The sequence below is a fragment of the Lepidochelys kempii genome, chromosome 4, assembly GCF_965140265.1.
Source record: "Lepidochelys kempii isolate rLepKem1 chromosome 4, rLepKem1.hap2, whole genome shotgun sequence".
Lineage (NCBI taxonomy): Eukaryota > Metazoa > Chordata > Testudines > Cheloniidae > Lepidochelys > Lepidochelys kempii.
The window spans coordinates 14296347-14316261 of NC_133259.1; the positions used below are offsets into that span (position 1 = coordinate 14296347).

The window sequence follows — 19915 nt, forward strand, 5'->3', positions numbered from 1 at the left end:
TAAACCATTTTATGAACCATATGAGGGAAAGAATTTACAGTTGGAAGAGAGATGCTTAGAAAACAGAAAGAAACAAAACCGAGGCGGTTTGGAGTGTTAAACAGTATAGAGAGGAGAGGATGATGTCCGCATGTTCCTATCTCCACACCTGATATCAGCATATGGAAAACATCTGACGTTACAGCAACTTTCAAATGCTCTTGCATGATGATAAAACAATAATAATACCTAGCTCCTATATAGTGCTTTTTATCAGTAGATCTCAAAGCACTTTACAAAAAATGTCAATGACACTGCTGAAACATTACATTGTATAATCCATATAAACTATAAGAAATCTTGAATCTAAAAACACATCCTCTGGTATGTACACTTAAAAAATTGGGGATTTGTATTTGTGGATCCAGCTATAGTAGAGGTTTCCAGATCTACACAATTACTAAATAAGAGCATTACGCGCAGTAATTTACATTCCATATGTGTCTACAATTATACATTCTTGTTAAAAAAGCTTCATTTTCTGCAATCCTTGGTATTATTGAACCCAGCCTTTAAAGAACCATGAATCAAAATCTCATAATTTTTGGAGCATCTTACAAATCATGAGATTTAAAAAATAATCAAATTTGGCCTTTTGTTTGCTTTAAAGTTTGTAAGCATCCAGGGTACACATTTTCAATGATTGCTCAATAACTTTGAAGGCTAGAAACTTTTTTTTAAAATGAAAGCTTGGATTTTCCAATCATTACATGATTCCAGGAGCTGGAGCTTTAAGAAAAGACAAATATTGCAAGACTCAAGATAAAATTGTGAGCGTTGGTAATGTTGCTTTGGTCCACTCCTCTGCTCCATTTCCCTCACCCACTTCCTTTACACTGGTCTCTTTCTACCCTTTAGTCCAGCCTCCCCATCATCTTGCCTCTTCCAGTTGCTGGGTTATTCTTCAGCCCACCCTCTCTTCTACATCACTCATCATCCGCACCTGTGTGTTGTGCCTCATTTTGATCCATCCCCTGCTCTCCCCTCCCCTTCTTTGCACTGGATCTATCCAATCCTCCTCTTTAGGTCATCTGCCAGTGGGAAATTGAGAAATCTAAGTAGACTTAGGGTGCCTTTCTGCTATTCATTGGAAAACTGAGAGGGAAGAAAGACTATCTGAAAGATGTCAAGTTTCTGGTATCAAAAGATTCTTTAATGAACTGGCAACTACCACTGCTGTCCTAGGTATCCCAGCATGAGGTGTTATATGCTACTGTTAGATTTGGACTATAGAACTCCAAAATGTGGATGTATTTGTATTTGTGCATTAAAGTAACTGACACCAAATATTTTACTAGTATGATACCACCCTCTGAAAAAAGCTACTTGCATGTCATCTGCATTTGTATTATGGGAATCCCCAGAGAAAGATATGCCTGCAGTCATATCACTTTGTGGCAGGATCCTGTCATCTCCCTCAGCCCAAGCAGTCAGGCTGGGTCAGTACTTGGATCGAAGAGCTCTATGGAACACCTAGATGCTTCAGGAAGTGATGTTGGGATCCAGCATACATAAGAGAATGGCCATATGGGGTCAGATCAATGGTCCATCTAGCCATATCCTGTCCCCCACCGTGGCCAGCACCAGAGCTTCAGGGAGAGTGCACAGGACAGGGCAATTTTGGCGTGATCCACCTGTCTTCCACATCTGGCTTCTGGCAGTCAGAAGTTTAGGATTGCCCTGAGCATGGGGTTGCATGCCTGACCATCTTGGCTAATAGGCCTATTTTCCATTTATAGGCCTATCTTCCATGAACATATTTAGTCCTTTTATGAACCCAATTATACTTTTGGCATTCACAACATCACCTGGCAGTGAGTTACACAGGTTAAATTGTGTGAAAAAGTACTTCTTTTAGTTTTAAACCAGCTGCATATTAATTTCCTTGCGTGACCCCGAGGTTTTTGTATTGTCTGAAAGGGTCAATAACATTTTCTTGCTCACACCACTAAGGATTTTATAGACCTCTAAGTGTGATTACACTTTTTTCTGTGTCAGCTAGTTCTTCTAGTCTATGCAGGCTCTTAAAACACTTTCATCACCATAGTAGATGGGCTTCCCCTGACCTTGGCTAAGTTTTTTCTCTCATTCACTGCAGGTTGAAAGTTTCACAACCCTTTTTTCCTTTCCTGCAAACAATTATGGAAAACGATGCCAGTTTTTGACCAGCTCCACCCAGGAGCCAGAAATGTCCTGTTCACAGGCGCTTGGATGTGCCAGCAGCTGGGATTGAAAGGAAGAGAGGGCTGTTGCTGCCAAGAATAACTATGCCTGCTGGGCCTGTCCTAAGCTTTGGCTGGGGACACTGCTTAATTTGTGCCAGGGCTTGACAGGGCAGATCCCTGGCACCTCTAGGCTTGGCAGTTCATAGCCCCGCTGGGCTTGCTCCATCAGTTATGAATGTAAAAAAAAAAAAATGCCTGTGCCCCAGTACCTCTTTCATTACAAATTAAGTATTGGCTGGGGAAGGGCTGCTCTCCCGCTAGCCTAGGGGCAGGGCCATCCCCGCGCGCGCGCGCCAGCCTCCCCGGGGGCTGGAACCCCTGCTCCTCCAGCGTTCGAAACGGTCGTTCCCCCCTCTAACGGCAGGCGGGATCCACCACCAACGTTCTAAACAACGGCCGAGGCTCTCAAAGGGCGGCGCGAGCGCGGCCTCCCTCCCCACGTGCCGGCCAGGCCCGGCGACCTCACTTCCGGCCGCGGGGCGGGGGGAGTGGGCGGAACCGGAGGAGTGCGCATGCGCCGCTGACCGCACACCGCCCAGGCGAGGCGGCTGGTCCCTTGCAGGTCCCTGAGTGCTCGCCTCGGCGCTGCTGCTGCGGCTGGGCGCAAAGTCCGCGCCGGGCCGGGCAGGGCAGGGCAGCGCGGGGTCCCCCCCTTGGCCCTGCAGGAGCAAAGGGGGCGCAGCTGGGCCCGGCGCTTCCCACCCCGCGGCCGCGGTGCCGCTGCCCGGCGGGCGAGTGAGCGGGGCGGGGGCAGCTCCCCGCGGGCGGAATGTGAGGCTCGCAGCCCGGCTCCTGCCAGCGGCGAGCGGTTCCCCGGGCAGCGCGTCCCCTCCCCCACCCCCGGGCACCCCTCGCTGCGGGGCCGGGCACTGCCCGCGCTTCTCCGGCTGCGTCCCCGTCCCCAGCCCGCCGCTCGCCATGAAGAAGTTCTCCCGCATGCCCAAGGCCGAGGGGAGCGGCGGCGGCGGCGGCGGCGGCGGGACGACGTGCGCTGGCTCCGGCGGCGCGGGCGGCGGGGGCGCCGCGGGCCGGGTGCTCGCTGTGGGACGGCACCAGGTCACCCTGGAGGATCTGCTGGCGGAAGGTAACGGGTGCAGGCCCCGGGCCGTGGGGGTGGGCAGTGCCAGGGCAAAGCCCCCGCCGCCTCGGTGGAGATGCCCCGGAGGCGATCGGCGGGTCAGGGCGGCTCAGCCCCCATCCCGCTCGCTTTCCCAGGGCCACGAGTGCCAGCCCATGCCCTTGCGGGAGGGAATCGGGGCTGGGAGGCAGGAGCCCTGCAGAGTCCATGAAGGGGGCTCCCGTAGACCGACTAAAAAGTTGGGGACAGAAGGAGAGAGGTCTTCCCTTTGCGCCCCCCACTCTGGGCTAGAAGCCGGAGACCTTTGGATCGCCCCTTTTTTCTCCTCCCCCCGGCACTGGCTCTCCTTCCCAGACTCTAAATAGCTGCATACACATTATAAGCCGGTTAGGGTTTTTTGTTTTTTAAATGATTGGCTGGTGCATTGGCCTCATTGTAGGGTTTACTTAGTTTCCTGGCATATTGTCACCAGTAAACCATTATGAAATTGCCTAGCAAGTGGCATGCTGCTGTTGGATCTGATGATTCATTGGGTCAGATCAAATGGTGTTTCAGAGAATGTGTGTAGTGTACAGTAACCAATGCCAGAGAACGGACTTGTATAAGATTTTTGTCCTGTTTGCTAAGTAATTCTAAATGAAGCTCATATTAAGGCCTAACTTCTGGAATTCAACAGACTTGTACTTGGATCAGCAATGAATGTGTGGTGTTTGCAGCTTTTTATGCAGTAGGACTCCTGTCTCTCCCCTTGCAACAATATTTGATTAATTACTCCATCGTTAGTATGCTGCTTGTATTGTTAAACCGGCAATTGACATTGCAGTGAACTTATGTTGGACAACAAAAGCTCTGAATGGGCAATATTTGGTCATTTATGCTATGCATTTTAGTAAACTAAATAACATAGGTAATCTTGACTAGTATCCGCTTTGGGTTCTTATTGTGGGAGTAACCAGTATAGTTCTTATCCCTTAGCTAAATTTTTATGTATACTCTACGCTATGAAGACTACTGTAAAATTCCCTTCTCGGGTGGTTGGACATAAGGCCAGTTTTGTATTTAGAATACTCCTATGCGGTGTGGTATTCTTGCAAAATTAGAAAACAGTAAAGTGAATAAAATTATGTTAATGTGTGTCAGAGAAAGAAAAGGAGTACTTGTGGCACCTTAGAGACTAACCAGTTTATTTGAGCATGAGCTTTCGTGAGCTACAGCTCGCTTCATCGGATGCATACTGTGGAAAATACAGAAGATGTTTTTATGCACACAAACCATGAAAAAATGGGTGTTTATCACTACAAAAGGTTTTCTCTCCCCCCACCCCTCTCTCCTGCTGGTAATAGCTTATGTAAAGTGATCGCTCTCCTTACAATGTGTATGATAATCAAGGTGGGCCATTTCCAGCACAAATCCAGGTGTCGTTCCGTCCCCCCCGTCCCCCCCCACAAACCCATTCTCCTGTTGTCAGAGAGTAGACTTATGTGCATATGCATGCTGGCCAATTTTCATGGTTTATTTATAATTCTCAACCCAAGTACTGTGTGCAATTGTGTAGGTTTGCATGTTCTCATTACCCCTTGCATATATTTATTAAACTGCTATTAATGTCAAACAAAGAACGTTTATAGGTTCTAAATTGATTTCCTTATTTCAAAGTGAGAGAATTGGTAAACGGCTAAGGCATTGCAGATACTGATAGTAGATCTGAGTACTGTTTATCCCGTGCTATTGAAAAATGATTGCAACGGGAGTATGTTATTGTGGAATTTTCATTTTTTCAAACATATGTGGGATTCTGGGAATCCTCTTTCGAACCTTGAAAGGTCTATTGAAAAATATGAATTCTAAGGAAGAACATGCCTACCCTGACTTTTAGTGCCCTCTGAAAGGGACACTGTCATCTTGAGATCTTTTTGATTTAAAAATATGAAATGAATAGTTTGTTACTGCATCTTTTTTAGCTTTTGTGCAAATTTTTCTGTAATAATTTCCTATTAAAAAGGTTTCAAGTCAGCTATTAAATACCCACACAAAGGAATACTGACCATGCACTTCGCAGCACTTGATGCCAAAAGTAGAGTGGAATTTTCCCACCTCACCTTTCAATTAATATCTTTATCTATTGTAATGGATTTTTTTAATCTTTCACACAGAAGTATTAGTTGACAGTATCCGTTTAGCTAAAATTGAATTTGTGTTCAATATTGAGAAGATGGGTAGTTTTGCTTTTGCAGTTTAGAAGTGAGCTCAGTACTCATGCATTAGTTTTAGGCCACCAATTCCACAACTAGCAATGCAGGTGGACCCTTTTATGGAGCCTTAGCCCTGGTCTACACTGTGGGGTTAGGTTGAATTTAGCCTTATGTCCATCTTAAAATGAACGCGTCTACACAACCAACCCCTTTCCGTCGACCTAAAGGGCTCTTTAATTGACTTCTGTACTTCTCCTCTGTGAGGGGCGGAGTGCTAAAATCAACCTTGCTGGGTCGAATTTGGGGTAGTGCAGATGCAATTCGGCAGTATTGGCCTCCGGGAGCTATCCCAGAGTGCTCCAATGTGACCGCTTTGGACAGCACTTTGAACTCCGATGTACTAGCCAGGTACACAGGAAAAGCCCCAGGAAATTTTGAATTTAATTTCCTGTTTGGTTCGCGTGGCGAGCTCAGCAGCACAGGTGACCATGCAGTGCCCCCAGAATTGCAAACGAGCTCCAACATGTACCAAAATGGAGACACTTGATCTGATTGCTGTATGGGGAGAAGAATCTGTGCAGGCCGAAATCTGATCAAAAAGAAGAAATGCTAAAGTATGTGCCAAAATCGCACAGGGCATGGTGGAGAGAGGCTACAACAGGGACACGCAGCAGTGACATGTGAAAGTTAAGGCGCTCAGGCAAGCCTACCAAAAGACAAAGGAGGCAAACAGTTGCTCAGGATCAGAGCCCCATACATGCCGCTTCTATCATCAGCTGCATGGCATTCTAGGGGGGGACCCCACCACTGCCCGTGGACACCTGCAAGGGGGGACTTTCACGCAACAAGGAGGAGGATTTTGTGGAGGGGGAGGAGAATGCTCAGCAGGCAAGCAGTGAATCTGTTCTCCCTGGCAGCCAGGACCTTTTCATCACCCTGGAGCCAATACCCTCCCAAGGCTGGATCCCCAATCCTGAAGCCAGAGAAGGCTGCTCTGGTGAGTGCACATTTGTAACTACAGTACAGGGTTTAAAAGAAATAGTGTTTAATGTTTGTTTTGCTCTGAAGAATTGGGATGCATTCGCCGCCAGTACAGCTACTGGAGAAGTCTGTTAATGTGTCTGGGGATGGAGTGGCAATCCTCCAGGGACATCTCCATGAAGCTCTCCTGGAGGTACTCTAAAAGCCTTTGCAGAAGGTTTCTGGGGAGGGCTGCCTTATTTCGTTCTCCACGGTAGGACACTTTACCATGCCAGGCCAGTAGCAAGTAGTCTGGAGTCATTGTAGCACAAAGCATGGCAACGAATGGTCCTGGGTTTTGGTCGCATTCAAGCAACATTCGGTCTATATCTTTGTGTTAGCCTCAGGAGAGTGATATCATTCATGGTCACCTAGTTGAAATTGGGGAATTTTTGTAAGGGAACAGTAAAAGGACCCCGTTCATGCTGGGTTGTTTGCGCTTGGCTAAAAGGGATCATCCCTGAGAACAGCCACATGGCGGGGGGAGGGGTGAAGGGATCATCCCAGAGAATAGCCACGCGGTGGGGTGGAGGGAGGTGTGTGCTGCACATCCACCCAAAAACCGCAGCCCCTCCTTTTAAATGTGAAACCCAATTGGCATTACTTGCTATGGGAAAGGATGGCGCTGCAGTGTGAAACCATTCCCACATGTTATGAAGGTGTAAGAAGCCAACCCTGTGTACCAAAAGGCTTACCATGGCTGCCTGGAAACCAAATTCTGTTGCTTCATACCGGCAGGCGCTCAATATAAAAGGCAAAATGCGACCTTGTACCTAAAGCACATGTGCTGTCTGCTGTGAATTGCTTGATTCACTGTGGAAGAGTCTCCCTTTTGTTCTCAGAAATGTATCATTTTAAATTTTACTCTCCCTTTTTATCTCCCCCCAGGTGCAAATGTTTCTGTGCTCCCTCTATCATTTCCATCCCTGAGGTTATCGCAGATTAGAGGGTGAAAAAAACGCACTCGCAGTGACATGTTTTCCGAGCTCATGCAGTCGTCCCGCACTGATAAGGCACAGCTTAATGCATGAAGGCATTCAGTGGCAGAGGCCAGGAAAGCATTAAGTGAGCGCGAAGAGCAGAGGCAGGAGGCGATGCTGAGGCTAATAGGGGAGCAAACGGACATGATGAAGTGTCTGCTGGAGCTTCAGGAAAGCCAACAAGAGCACAGACCCCCGCTGTATCCATTGTATAACTGCCTGCCCTCCTCCCCAAGTTCCATATCCTCCTCACCCAGATGCCCAAGAACATGGGGGGGAGGCTCCGGGCACCCAGCCACTCCACTCCAGAGGATGGCCCAAGCAACAGAAGGCTGTCATTCACACAGTTTTGATTTTTAGTGTGGCTACAATAGGCAATGTGGCCTTGTCCTTCCCTCCTCCCGCACCCCACCCAGGCTACCTTGTCAGTTATCTCACTTTTTTTTAATTAATAAAGAAAGAATGCATGGTTTCAAAACAATAGTTACTTTATTTCCTTTGCCAGCTGTGATTGAAGGCGGGAGGATGGTTGGCGTACAGGGAATTAAAATCCACAAAGGGGGCGGGTTTGCAGCAAGGAGAAACACACAACTGTCACGTCTGGCGAGTCATGAAACTGGTTTTCAAAGCCTTTCTGATGCGCAGCATACCTAGCTGTGCTCTTCTAATTGCCCTGGTGTCTGGCTGCTCAAAATCAGCCGCCAGGCAATTTGCCTCAACCTCCCACCCTGACATAACCGTCTCCCCCTTACTCTCACAGATATTATGGAGCATACAGCAAGCAGCAATAACAATGGGAATGTTGGTTGCACTGAGGTCTAACCTAGTCAGCAAACAGTGCCAGCAAGCTTTTAAACGTTCAAAGGCATGTTCTACCACCATTCTGCACTTGCTCAGCCTATAGTTGAACTGTTCCTTACTACTGTCCAGGGTGCCTGTGTATGGCTTCATGAGCCATGGGAGCAAGGGGTAGGCTGGGTCCCCAAGGATAACTATTGGTATTTCAACATCCCCAACGGTAATTTTCTGGTCTGCGAAGTAAGTTCCTTCTTGCAACTGCTCGAACAGCCCGGAGTTCCTAAAAATGCGAGCGTCATGCTCCTTTCCCAGCCATCCTACGTTGATGTCAGTGAAACATCCCTTGTGATCCACCAGTGCTTGCAGCACCATTGAGAAATACCCCTTGCGGTTTACATACTGGTTAGCAAGGCTGTCCAGTGCCAAGATAGGGATATGTGTTCCGTCTATTGCCCCACCACAGTTAGGGTACCCCACTGCAACAAAGCCATCCAGTGCGACCTGCATGCACATTTCCCAGAGTCACTACCCTTGATAACAGAATGTCAGTGATTGCGTTGGCTACCTGGATCACAGCAGTCCCCACAGTAGACTTGCCCACTCCAAATTGATTCCCGACTGACCTGTAGCACAGTCAGGCGTTGCAAGCTTCCACAGGGATATCGCCACTCGCTTCTCAACTGTCAGGGCAGCTCTCATCTTGGTATTCCTGCGCTTCAGGGTGGGGGAAAGCAACTCACAAAGTTCCAGGAAAGTCCGCTTACGCATGCGAAAGTTTCGCAGCCACTGTGAATCATCCCATACCTGCAACACTATGTGGTCCCACCAGTCTGTGCTTGTTTGCCAGGCCCAGAATCAGCGTTTCACTTTATCAACCAGCCCCACTGCCACCATGATGTCCCAATTGCCACAGCCCATGCTTTCAGGAATGTCTGTGTCCACGTCCTCATCGCAATCGTCCTCATGCTGGCGTCTCTTAGTCTGGTTCTGCACATACTCCAGGATAATACGCAAGGTGTTTACAATGCTCACAACAGCGGCAGTGAGCTGAGCGGGCTCCATGCTTGCCGTGGTATGGCATCTGCACGGGTAACCCAGGAAAAAAGGTGCAAAACGATTGTCTGCTGTTGCTTTCACGGAGGGAGGGAGGTGCGACTGATGACATGTTCCCAAAACCACCTGTGACAATGTTTTTGCCCCATCAGGCAATGGGAGCTTAACCTAGAATTCCAATGGGCAGCGGGAACTGTGGGATAGCTACTCACAGTGCACCGCTCTGTAAGTCGATGCGAGCCACGGTACTGAGGACACACTCCCCCGACTTAATGTGCTTAGTGGGGACATACACAATCGACTGTATAAATGGATTTCTAAAAATTGACTTCTATAAAATCGACCTAATTTCGTAGTGTAGACATACCCTTATTGAAGTCAATGGGGCTCAGTATAGGGATCTGCCTTTGCAAGGCTTGTTGCAGGATACAGTTTTCTTGGATTGTGTAGGGGTATGATTCTCTAATAGTTGAGGAGGTGACTTAAAATAGGCCTGTGGTAGAAAACAGGGAAATTGGATAGTGCTTTGCTCAGCTTACATACTTAAGAGGACTGGTAATCTCATTTGTAAATTGTCAGTTAAGAAAAATATAAACTCTTATTTAAGGTGGATGATGTTAGGATACTACGTCAGCCTAAGGGTTGGAGAAAGTAATGCGTGTGTAGCCTGTCCCTTTTGTTGGCTGCTATGTTATCAAGTAACTTCGCATTAGCCATAAAATATAATGTTGTCTATAACTTCATCCTTTTGTGTGTATTTACTTTTGTTCTATGATTACATTAGAAAGCATTCAAGTCAAACTTACTGTTCAAGTTAGTTGATAATGTTCGATGTTTGTGCTCAGCAACGATAGTTAGTGGCATTGTGAAGACATCTGCATCTGTAATCCTTCCACTGAAGCCAAAAGAAATGAAAGTGAAAATGTGGAATTAAAAATTAGCAGTATTAGCAGAGCTAAAATAAAATCTACTTGCGCAAGGGCCCGTAGGAACCTTTCATCGTGTTATGTACTTCTGCAAACTCTAAGGTTCTGTTTATCCTCTTTCCTGTAAAAAGCAAGTTTCTAGTCCTTATAGTTGTGAAGAAAATGTTCCTAATATGGTGTAGGGCAGGGGTTCTCAAACTGGGGGTCGGGACCTGTGAGCTTCCACCCTGAACCCCGATTTGCCTCCAGCATTTATAATGGTGTTAAATATATAAAAAAGTGTTTTTTATGTATGTGGGGGGGGGGGGGTTTGCACTCAGAGGCTTGCTGTGTGAAAGGGGTCACCAGTACAAAAGTCTGAGAACTCCTAGTGTAGGGTTCTCTTGCCTTTCTGAATGCAGGCATACCATCTCAGCCACTCTTGTCAGTTTTCACTGTAATTTAAATGCCGATGAAACTGATAAGAGGGAGACCAATTTAAAGTCAGTGCCTCTTGGGATGAGCATTGGAAGTGGTCAAGCACTGGAGCTGTCAATGGAGAGGATTCAAAAGAGATTTGGGGAGAGCTAAAGTAGTAGCTACAGGAGCCATGGAGACTGTAGTATGGGAGTTGGGGGAACAGGAAGAAAAGGCTGGCTGAGAGGAGCAGCAGGCAGAGGAGGTTTGGGGTGGAGGGTACCACATTGATCAGACCCGTACTAGCTGGAGGCTATGAAAGATGGAGTCCTGGGGGGGGTCCAGGGTAGCATCCTAGTGGGACTCCCAATGCCTTCACCTGTTGCAGTAACTGGAGGTGTGGGGACTGGCTTATCTGAGCATTATCTATTTGACAGCAACCTATTAGACCCCAGCCCTGTTTGTAGTCTCATTGTATTAGGAGATCTGGTATCTGTTTGTTTGACTTATTTGGCAAATATTTTTTTAATTCACCTAGGTCTACAGCGGGTCAAATACTGTTCAGCAAACATTACTATTTTTGTTAAATCCTCTAGTCAGGATTAGGGGCACCATTGTGTTTGGTCCTGTATAAACCCACTGGAAGGTATATGGTCTATGCCTCAAAGAGCTTTTAGTCTAGGGCAACTGGAATTAATAAAATAGAAATTTATTTAAGAATTCATTGCAATTTGAATACACAGCTGTCTATTCTTCCAATTGAAATGGTGTGGAGTGGCCGTGTAGATATTTTCACCCCAGCTGATAGGCTTAGTTGTTGGATAAGTATGTGTTGGATAAACATTTCAAACTCTGAAAATTTAATATTTCAGGTTGAGTGTTTGAAGGCTATTACAAAGGCAGGCCCTGATCCTATAGCTTGACTTCAGTTAGGCTCCATGTGAGTGGAGGATTGGTGCCCTGGAAGTGGCAAATTGGTATTTTAGAGGTTTACCTATACATAACTTGCTAGCATACAGTAATGAATCTTCACTAGATTTGCCACTGTAATGTACATGTCCTCACTGTAAAGAGGTACAATGCCAAGGAGAGTACTGCCAGTCTTTCAGTGACTTGAATGGCTAGACTTCATAGCATTGCAAGTTTGTTTGGAATGGGATGGGTACCGGAATGAGAGAACAGCATCCATCTGCTGGAACACAATGATTCATGAGATCTAAAAGCACTGTTCTTTTCAGGGATGTTCTGGTCATGACACTTTGTGTCTGGTATAGTTTTCATAAATAAATTAGCAAAAACATGATCAATCTTACCTGAGAGAGAGAGAGAGAAATTTCTGTCCCGGGTGGAACAAAATTACTTATTTCTGTGCGCACTGCCTATTAGGTGGAGATGGAATTCTGAGACATACGTCGTAAATATTGGATTAAGCAGAGTGGAACATTCACCCAGAAATATCTTCACTCGTAAATCAGCATGGTGGGTTGTTTGGTTTCTTTGTATCTGGAAACAGCAGTAAAGTTTTGTGTGGCTTCTCCATAGGTCTGAACCCAAGATATGAGGTGATGAATGACTTCTCATAGTGCTGGGCAATGTTTCTCATTTATGCTTTCCCGCTGCGCCCCAGGATAGTTGAGGGTGGCAGTGATACTGTTCCCACCCTCCCTGGCTGAAGAGGCTATGTTTGTCAGAACTGATTAACCTGGCATGGACCTTCCAGTGCCTCTCTCTCTCTCACAGTGGCGGTTTGCTATTGCAAAAAACAATTTTCTAGGACCAGACAGTATAAAATGGGTAACTTTAACTGATCATTTCTCTTATGAATGCTAAAAAGAAGTCGTCAAATAACTTATTCTACTGAGTGGCGCAAAGTCCATAGTTTAATTACCGTATTAAAGAATGAAACATACTTCTGAGTTCTTCCAGAAGGACTTTAAAGTGGTTGTATAAGAGAGTCCAAGCAAAAAGGTCAAGTCTCTCTGTCGTATAATGTTATAGTGTTCAAGAAAGAGAAGTTTTACTCAAACACCAACGTTAAATGTTTCCTCTGGTCAACAGCCCTTTTTCTAGCCTCCAACATCATGGAGCACTACCTTAAAAGTTCAGTCTGATTCTTATAGCAGTACCCGGCTCAAACTGCTGCAGAAGGTATCATTATACTTTCCACTAAAATATATCTCCTCATAATTAATAACTGCACTCAGACAAAATTTTGTGATGAGACCCAGTATTTTTAAAATTAAATAAGTAGTCCACTGGGCAACCTTAACTCAGAATTAACCAAGTTTTGGGGTAGGTAATATATAATGTAGGTGGTTCTGGATGTCCATTTTTAAAAGATGGTCTTGGTTCCCATTCTGGAGGCATACTGCTGTGAAAATCCTATTATAATGGATCTGTGCAACATAGCACAATGAAGAACAGGAAAAGCTACCAGCGCTTTCCTGAGTTTTTTTTCTTTGAGTAATAAACTGTGGCTCACCATAAAGCTAAACAGATGATTTAGAAAAGCAGAGCTGAATTAATCTGAGTGTGGAAATTCTCAACTGGAGGGAACTTCAGGAGATGGTGGCAGAGATGGGTGGGTAGGCCTGGTTCTGCCTCCAACCTGCAAGCCTGCTGAAGTGTCCATTGTGATGAATCTGTGGACTTTGTTACTTGAAAGGATATTTTCATATATGCTTAGATAAATTTTTGTATTCTCTAGCTTTCAGTCTGAATCAAAATCTCAGTATTGACCATTCTTGTTCCTATAGGCAGAGGATGTGTTCACATCTGCTACTTCATTTTTACACCTTAATTAGGTAACTATATTAAATGGCCTGGTCTACACTACACAGTTAGGTTGACGTAAGGCAGCTTACGTTGACCTAATTATGTCAGTGTACACACTACAGCTGTGTCCTGCCAGTGTAAGTACCGTACCACACCGACATAATAACTCCACCTTCATGAGAGTCATAAAGCTTATGTCGATGTAATTAGGGCAACGCAGTATCTCTGTAGACACTGTGTTACTTACATAAGCTGTTGGCTGCCATGCTGGAGCCTTGAAATTTGACAAGAAAGCTGGGATGCTACAGCCTGGCTGCCCCTGGTGCTCCGGAATATGGCTGTGCCCGCCTGGCTCCCCACTCAGGGAAGCAAGAAGCCCGGGTGGCTCCTCTTCCCCCCCCCCCCCCTCCACACCGCACAGTGGGGAGCTGCACTGAGTTGAGAGCTATGGCTCTCAGCCCCTCCACACTGTCCATCTTCAGATGGTGGAAGTGCTCCTCGTGAGGATGTGCACCTCTGACAGAAGTAGGGTAGTGTGAACATCAGTAATTACTGAGGGGGCTGTAAGTTGACCTAACATAGGTTGACTTAAGTCTGTAGGGTAGACATGCCTTAGTAACTCTTTGCAAGCTTACATTTTGTTACACAGGCTTTCTTCAGCACTTCAGCAGTTAGGTCACATGTATCATGCTGCTCCTTGTATCTTCAAATAAAAATAAGAATCCTTTCTGTTGGGAGTCTAGAAAGTTTTAGATATTCAAATCATAGAATCATAGAATATCAGGGTTGGAAGGGACCCCAGAAGGTTATCTAGTCCAACCCCCTGCTCGAAGCAGGACCAATTCCCAGTTAAATCATCCCAGCCAGGGCTTTGTCAAGCCTGACCTTAAAAACCTCTAAGGAAGGAGATTCTACCACCTCCCTAGGTAACGCATTCCAGTGTTTCACCACCCTCCTAGTGAAAAAGTTTTTCCTAATATCCAATCTAAACTTCCCCCGCTGCAACTTGAGACCATTACTCCTCGTTCTGTCATCTGCTACCATTGAGAACAGTCTAGAGCCATCCTCTTTGGAACCCCCTTTCAGGTAGTTGAAAGCAGCTATCAAATCCCCCCTCACTCTTCTCTTCTGCATGCTAAACAATCCCAGCTCCCTCAGCCTCTCCTCATAACTCATGTGTTCCAGTCCCCTAATCATTTTTGTTGCCCTTTGCTGGACTCTCTCCAATTTATCCACATCCTTCTTGAAGTGTGGGGCCCAAAACTGGACACAGTACTCCAGATGAGGCCTCACCAATGTCGAATAGAGGGGAACGATCACGTCCCTCGATCTGCTCGCTATGCCCCTACTTATACATCCCAAAATGCCATTGGCCTTCTTGGCAACAAGGGCACACTGCTGACTCATATCCAGCTTCTCGTCCACTGTCACCCCTAGGTCCTTTTCCGCAGAACTGCTGCCTAGCCATTTGGTCCCTAGTCCGTAGCTGTGCATTGGGTTCTTCCGTCCTAAGTGCAGGACCCTGCACTTATCCTTATTGAACCTCATCAGATTTCTTTTGGCCCAATCCTCCAATTTGTCTAGGTCCTTCTGTATCCTATCCCTCCCCTCCAGCGTATCTACCACTCCTCCCAGTTTAGTATCATCCGCAAATTTGCTGAGAGTGCAATCCACACCATCCTCCAGATCATTTATGAAGATATTGAACAAAACCGGCCACAGGACCGACCCTTGGGGCACTCCACTTGATACTGGCTGCCAACTAGACATGGAGCCATTGCTTATGGACTATTCTGTTTGCTCAGGAAAAAGTAGTCCAGAAAAAAATCAAGACTTCTTGTAAGTTTAGAGAGACAGTTAGCTTTCCAAACTGCTGGTTTGTTTAAGGGCTTTGCAAAACATAATATGAATTAAACTTTGTTGAGAAAGGTTAAATACACAACTCAGAACTGGTGCTGCCCCTAAACACAACTATGCTGTGCTAATACAGGAGAGCTAAAAAATGGAACTGACTTCTCTCTTTTGTCCAAGCTAAGTTACCTCAAAAAAATTAAATAGCAAAATTGGTGAAAAGGAAATAGATTTAAAAACATTTCAGACTTAAGGGTGATGATGATATAAACTTTAATTTTCTGTGTCTTGTCTGTTTATAGAATAAAACATTATTGTGACTGTGAAAGAACATAAAATATTTGATCTAGTTATTTTTATTTGAAGTCACAGCTTTGAAATAAGTAAAATATTCCAAATGGAGGACTGAGGAAACTATACAACCTAAAAAGAAAAGGAGTACTAGTGGCACCTTAGATACTAACCAATTGATTTGAGCATAAGCTTTCGTGAGCTACAGCTCACTTCATCGGATGCATTTCATTCGTGATCTGTAGCTCACGAAAGCTTATGCTCAAATAAATTGGTTAGTCTCTAAGGTGCCACTAGTACTTCTTTTCTTTTTGCGAATACAGACTAACACGGCTGCTACTCTGAAACCTATACAACCTAAATGTTCTTTCATGCCCCTTCTCTCCTCTGCACCCAGCGCCACTCCACATGTACAAACTAAGTTTCTATATGAAATTCAGTGAGAGTTTTATGTCAATAGCATGTGGGGGCAGGAGGTGAAGGGTTAAAGGAACTTTTGATCTTGGAGTTATGTAAGGCAGGAAAATAGGCTGTTGAGTACTAAAAGGTATTCTAGGGTTTTAACTTCATCAACACTTCTGATAGACTAGCTCTAGTAATAGCAATATGAAGTGAGATTAACATTTTGCTTTCTACAGGATGCAGCTGTGTTCAAATACATTTTCTTTAAAAACAGGAAGTGCCTATGGGTAGATGTGTGTAATTCTTGATTTGTCTTTCCCATATGTTAATGATGCATAACTGAGAGTGTATTGAGTAGAGGAAGGCTTCGTTTTAACTCAGTGTAGTGGTACTGGGTACAAAATAAGAAAAAATGTTATGGCTCCCTCCTTAGCATTTCATTTTCACTGAAAAGTGTTTAATTTTGGTGGAATAATAAAATTAGTAACTAGTATATTTTGTTTACTAACTCAGTATACTTTAACTGACTTTGATGTATCCTAAATTAGAATAAGATTTTAACACTTTTACCCATCTACTTCACAGGGCTGTTAGAATCAGCTCTATTATATAGATGGGGAAACTGAGGAAGGGAGGATGAAAAAAATTCCCTAGGGCTGGAGAGGGGTGTCTGCATCAGATCAAGGATAAAAATTCAGGAATTCCTGAGTTTTAGTCTAATTCTTCTCTTTTCATATTATTAGTGCTCAATCATTCCCTAGACAATTATTTCCACATTTTAGTGTGTATTATAATTTATTTTCACATTTCCCACTTTATTGTCTAAACTCAGTTTGATTTAAAAGAGAAACTAAATATATTTTCTGTGTATGCCTAATTGTAGTTGGATATTGGTTTAAATTAGCAGAAGGAGAAACCCACGTACGTGGTAGTTTAGTAGCTCTGAAAGCTTTTTTGTAAAATAGTGCTCAAGAATCAGACTATTGTTAACTAACAGTTTTTCTTTGGGAGATGTTTTATGCTTAGCTTGATGTAAATTTTTCATAATTTTTCCCACCAGTCAAATCTTGATAGATTCTATTTGCAAACACTTTTTGTTTTACATTTCATAAATGTTGCTTTGGCGATATTCACATTAATACAGTTTGACATTACTATTAATTTATATTATGGTAGTACCTACAAACTCTAGTCAATGGTGAGGGTTCCATTGTGCTAGGCAGTGCACAGATGAGTAACAAAGAAGACTGTTCTTTCTCCAGAGAGCTTAGCGTAGGGTTAAAATTTTCAAAAGGGACTTGCGCACTTAGGTGTTTTTGAAAATTTTACCCTAATCATGAGAAAGCAATAGGTGGACAAAATAAACAGAATGGGGTGGGAGTGGGTGGGAAGATGAGGATAAATTGAAAAGATAGTGAAAGCATAGTTTTGATGAAATCAGAAGTATCTTAAAATTTTATGTTTTTAGTGTATCATAGAAACACAAACAAATTAAGATGAGTGTTAGAAGATTTATTTGGCTGTGTATCCTCTTGTCCTTCAACAAACTTACCCTGCATATCTTTTGTTTAAAATGGAGTAACAGTAACTTTAACTGACATGGATTGTAGTTAGTGTGCACGAAGCTGGTGTGTGAATCTGCAGCACACTAGCTTGCGACACACTAACTTGTTTTGTGGACCTTGCTACTGTGCATTAAAAGTTCTGTAGTGCGCTTTGATATGCTGCTGGAACATATGCAGTTAGTGTGCAGCAAGCTAATGCACTGTACATTCCCACCCCGGCTTGTCATGTACCAAGTCTCTGGTGAGCCAAGTCCTTAATTTTTGATGAATGAATGAATGAATCTCAGTATTTGATATGACAACACAATACATGTTCAACAATGAAGAAAAGTCAACTTCTCAGACTAATTCCTTTCTAATCAGTAGTGGTGATTTCATGTCTGAGCTCCTCCTAGGCATTGATCAGTTTATCCTTACAACACCCTATGAAGTAAGGAAGTAGTAGTACAGGAGAACCTCAGAGTTATGAACATGTCTGGAATGGAGGTTGTTCATAACTCTGAACAAAATTTTATGGTTCTTTCAAAAGTTTACAACTGAACATTGACTTAATGCAGCTTTGAAACATTACTATGCAGAATAAATATGCTGCTTTCCCTTTATTTTTTTAGTGGTTTACATTTAACACAGTACTGTACAGTATTTGCTTTTTTTTTTTTTTTTTTTTGGTCTCTGATGCTGCCTGATTGTGAACTTTTGATTCCAAATGAGATGTGTGGTTGACTGGTCAGTTTGTAACTCTTGTGCTCATAACTCTGAGGTTCTACTGTATGACCATTTTATGGATAAGGAACTGAAACAGGCAATTGGCAAAGGTCACAAGGGACTGAATGTAATTCTCCTAAGTCTCAATCAGTGCCTTAACCAGAAGACCATCCTTCCTCTTGCCTAGTTTGGTGAGTACAACCGAGAAGAGCAGCTTGTCCAAAATTAAATTATGGAGACTCACTTGTAGGGAGAGAACCATCCAGACCCAAAAAGTCAAATTGGAAAGTGTACCCTTATTATTATTTTTAAGAGTTACTTGGTCATTCAGGCATATAGATAGAGAGATAGCACATGCATATTACTTGGGTTGAAGAGAGAGTGAAATTGATTTTTGACAGAAGAGAATAATATTCAGTGGGTGGGGCAGTATTTTAAGTCCTGTAACTGGGCTCCTGGCTGTTGTGTTTATATATTTTTCTTAATTTATTTTAACCTTTTTTCAGTCTTTCCCTCATTGTTAAAAACTTTTATTAGCTTTCTTTAAATCCTTAACTTAGATCTTTATCTCTAATAAGTTTTATGGACTTTAGACTGTCACTTTTGTATTTGTTGCTTGGTGGCACATCCTGGTCATTATAGTCTTATAATTCAGAGTGTAAAAAACCCCTGACAATTTGGACACTTGCCTGCCTCAGTCTACTAAAGAAATACTGTGAGTTTGTTTCAGATGGCACACTAGGAATTATTTCTGGAACCTCTGTAAATCTATTATGAAACTTCAGGTTTTTTTCCTCTGCATCAGTTGTGTCTCTGTGTGTATACAATATGTCAATACAGCTTAATTTAGTAGTTGCTTGAAAAGGCTATTAACAGTGCCTGAAATACTTGTATATAGCTAATAACTAGAGGTTAAATGACTGGGGATAGGATTCAGTTCCCAATGGCTTTAAGGGGCAATTCTCTGATACATGGCATATACAGTCCAGGCCTCTTGGTTGCTGGAAAGGGAAAGTTCACCCCATCTTTCGTCTCTGCCTTATGCTGAGAGTAAGTAAACTTTGAGTTACTGGTCTGGTCTGTGTATGGGTAAGGTTTTGTCTCCATTCTCCCTTGTCAGCAAGTGGACAGGGTGGAGAGAGAAGAGGGGCATTCTGTCCCCTTCTGTGCTGTTTTTTTTTTGTTTTTGAGGGGGTTCAGTACTGTCCCCTATTAGTCTCTTGTTAAGTATCTGAGATTTTGCCATGCTGGTTTTTGGTCCACCTCTGCCCTTGGTCTCAATCACCCCACATCGCTACTCTTCATAACTTTTAGGAGCAGCAGTGTGATGATTACAAGATCAGGGATCAGTGGTGAAACTGACCAATCACCTTCGAAATATAGGTGGAATGGAAGAGATTGTAATAAGTTACACTGTGCAGCTGCTTGGGAGCGAGCAGTGATAGTCATGTTTTTGCACTGTCCACACTGGCGCTTAGGTCAATGTAACTTATATCACTTGGTGAGTGGTGGCTTATTCACAACTCTGAGCATAGTAAATTATACCGACATAAGTGGTAGTGAGTACAAGCCCTTAGTTACTGTGCTGATATAGAATGAGAACTTGAAGAGAATACCGT

The 19915-nt window shown here is 44.0% G+C and overlaps 1 protein-coding gene across 3 annotated transcripts in view; it reads left to right on the forward strand.

The window, feature by feature from the left end:
* The first annotated feature begins 2774 nt into the window (after positions 1–2774).
* BMP2K (BMP2 inducible kinase) overlaps positions 2775–19915 on the forward strand; it is a 108587-nt gene continuing 91446 nt past the window's right edge. For 2 of the 3 annotated variants that reach the window (XM_073340471.1, XM_073340472.1), the window contains exon 1: positions 2775–3348. In XM_073340471.1, the coding sequence (XP_073196572.1) occupies positions 3183–3348 (166 nt within the window). In that variant the 5' untranslated portion in view covers positions 2775–3182. The remainder of the gene's footprint in view (positions 3349–19915) is intronic. The other variant, XR_012158433.1, reaches the window with a different exon arrangement.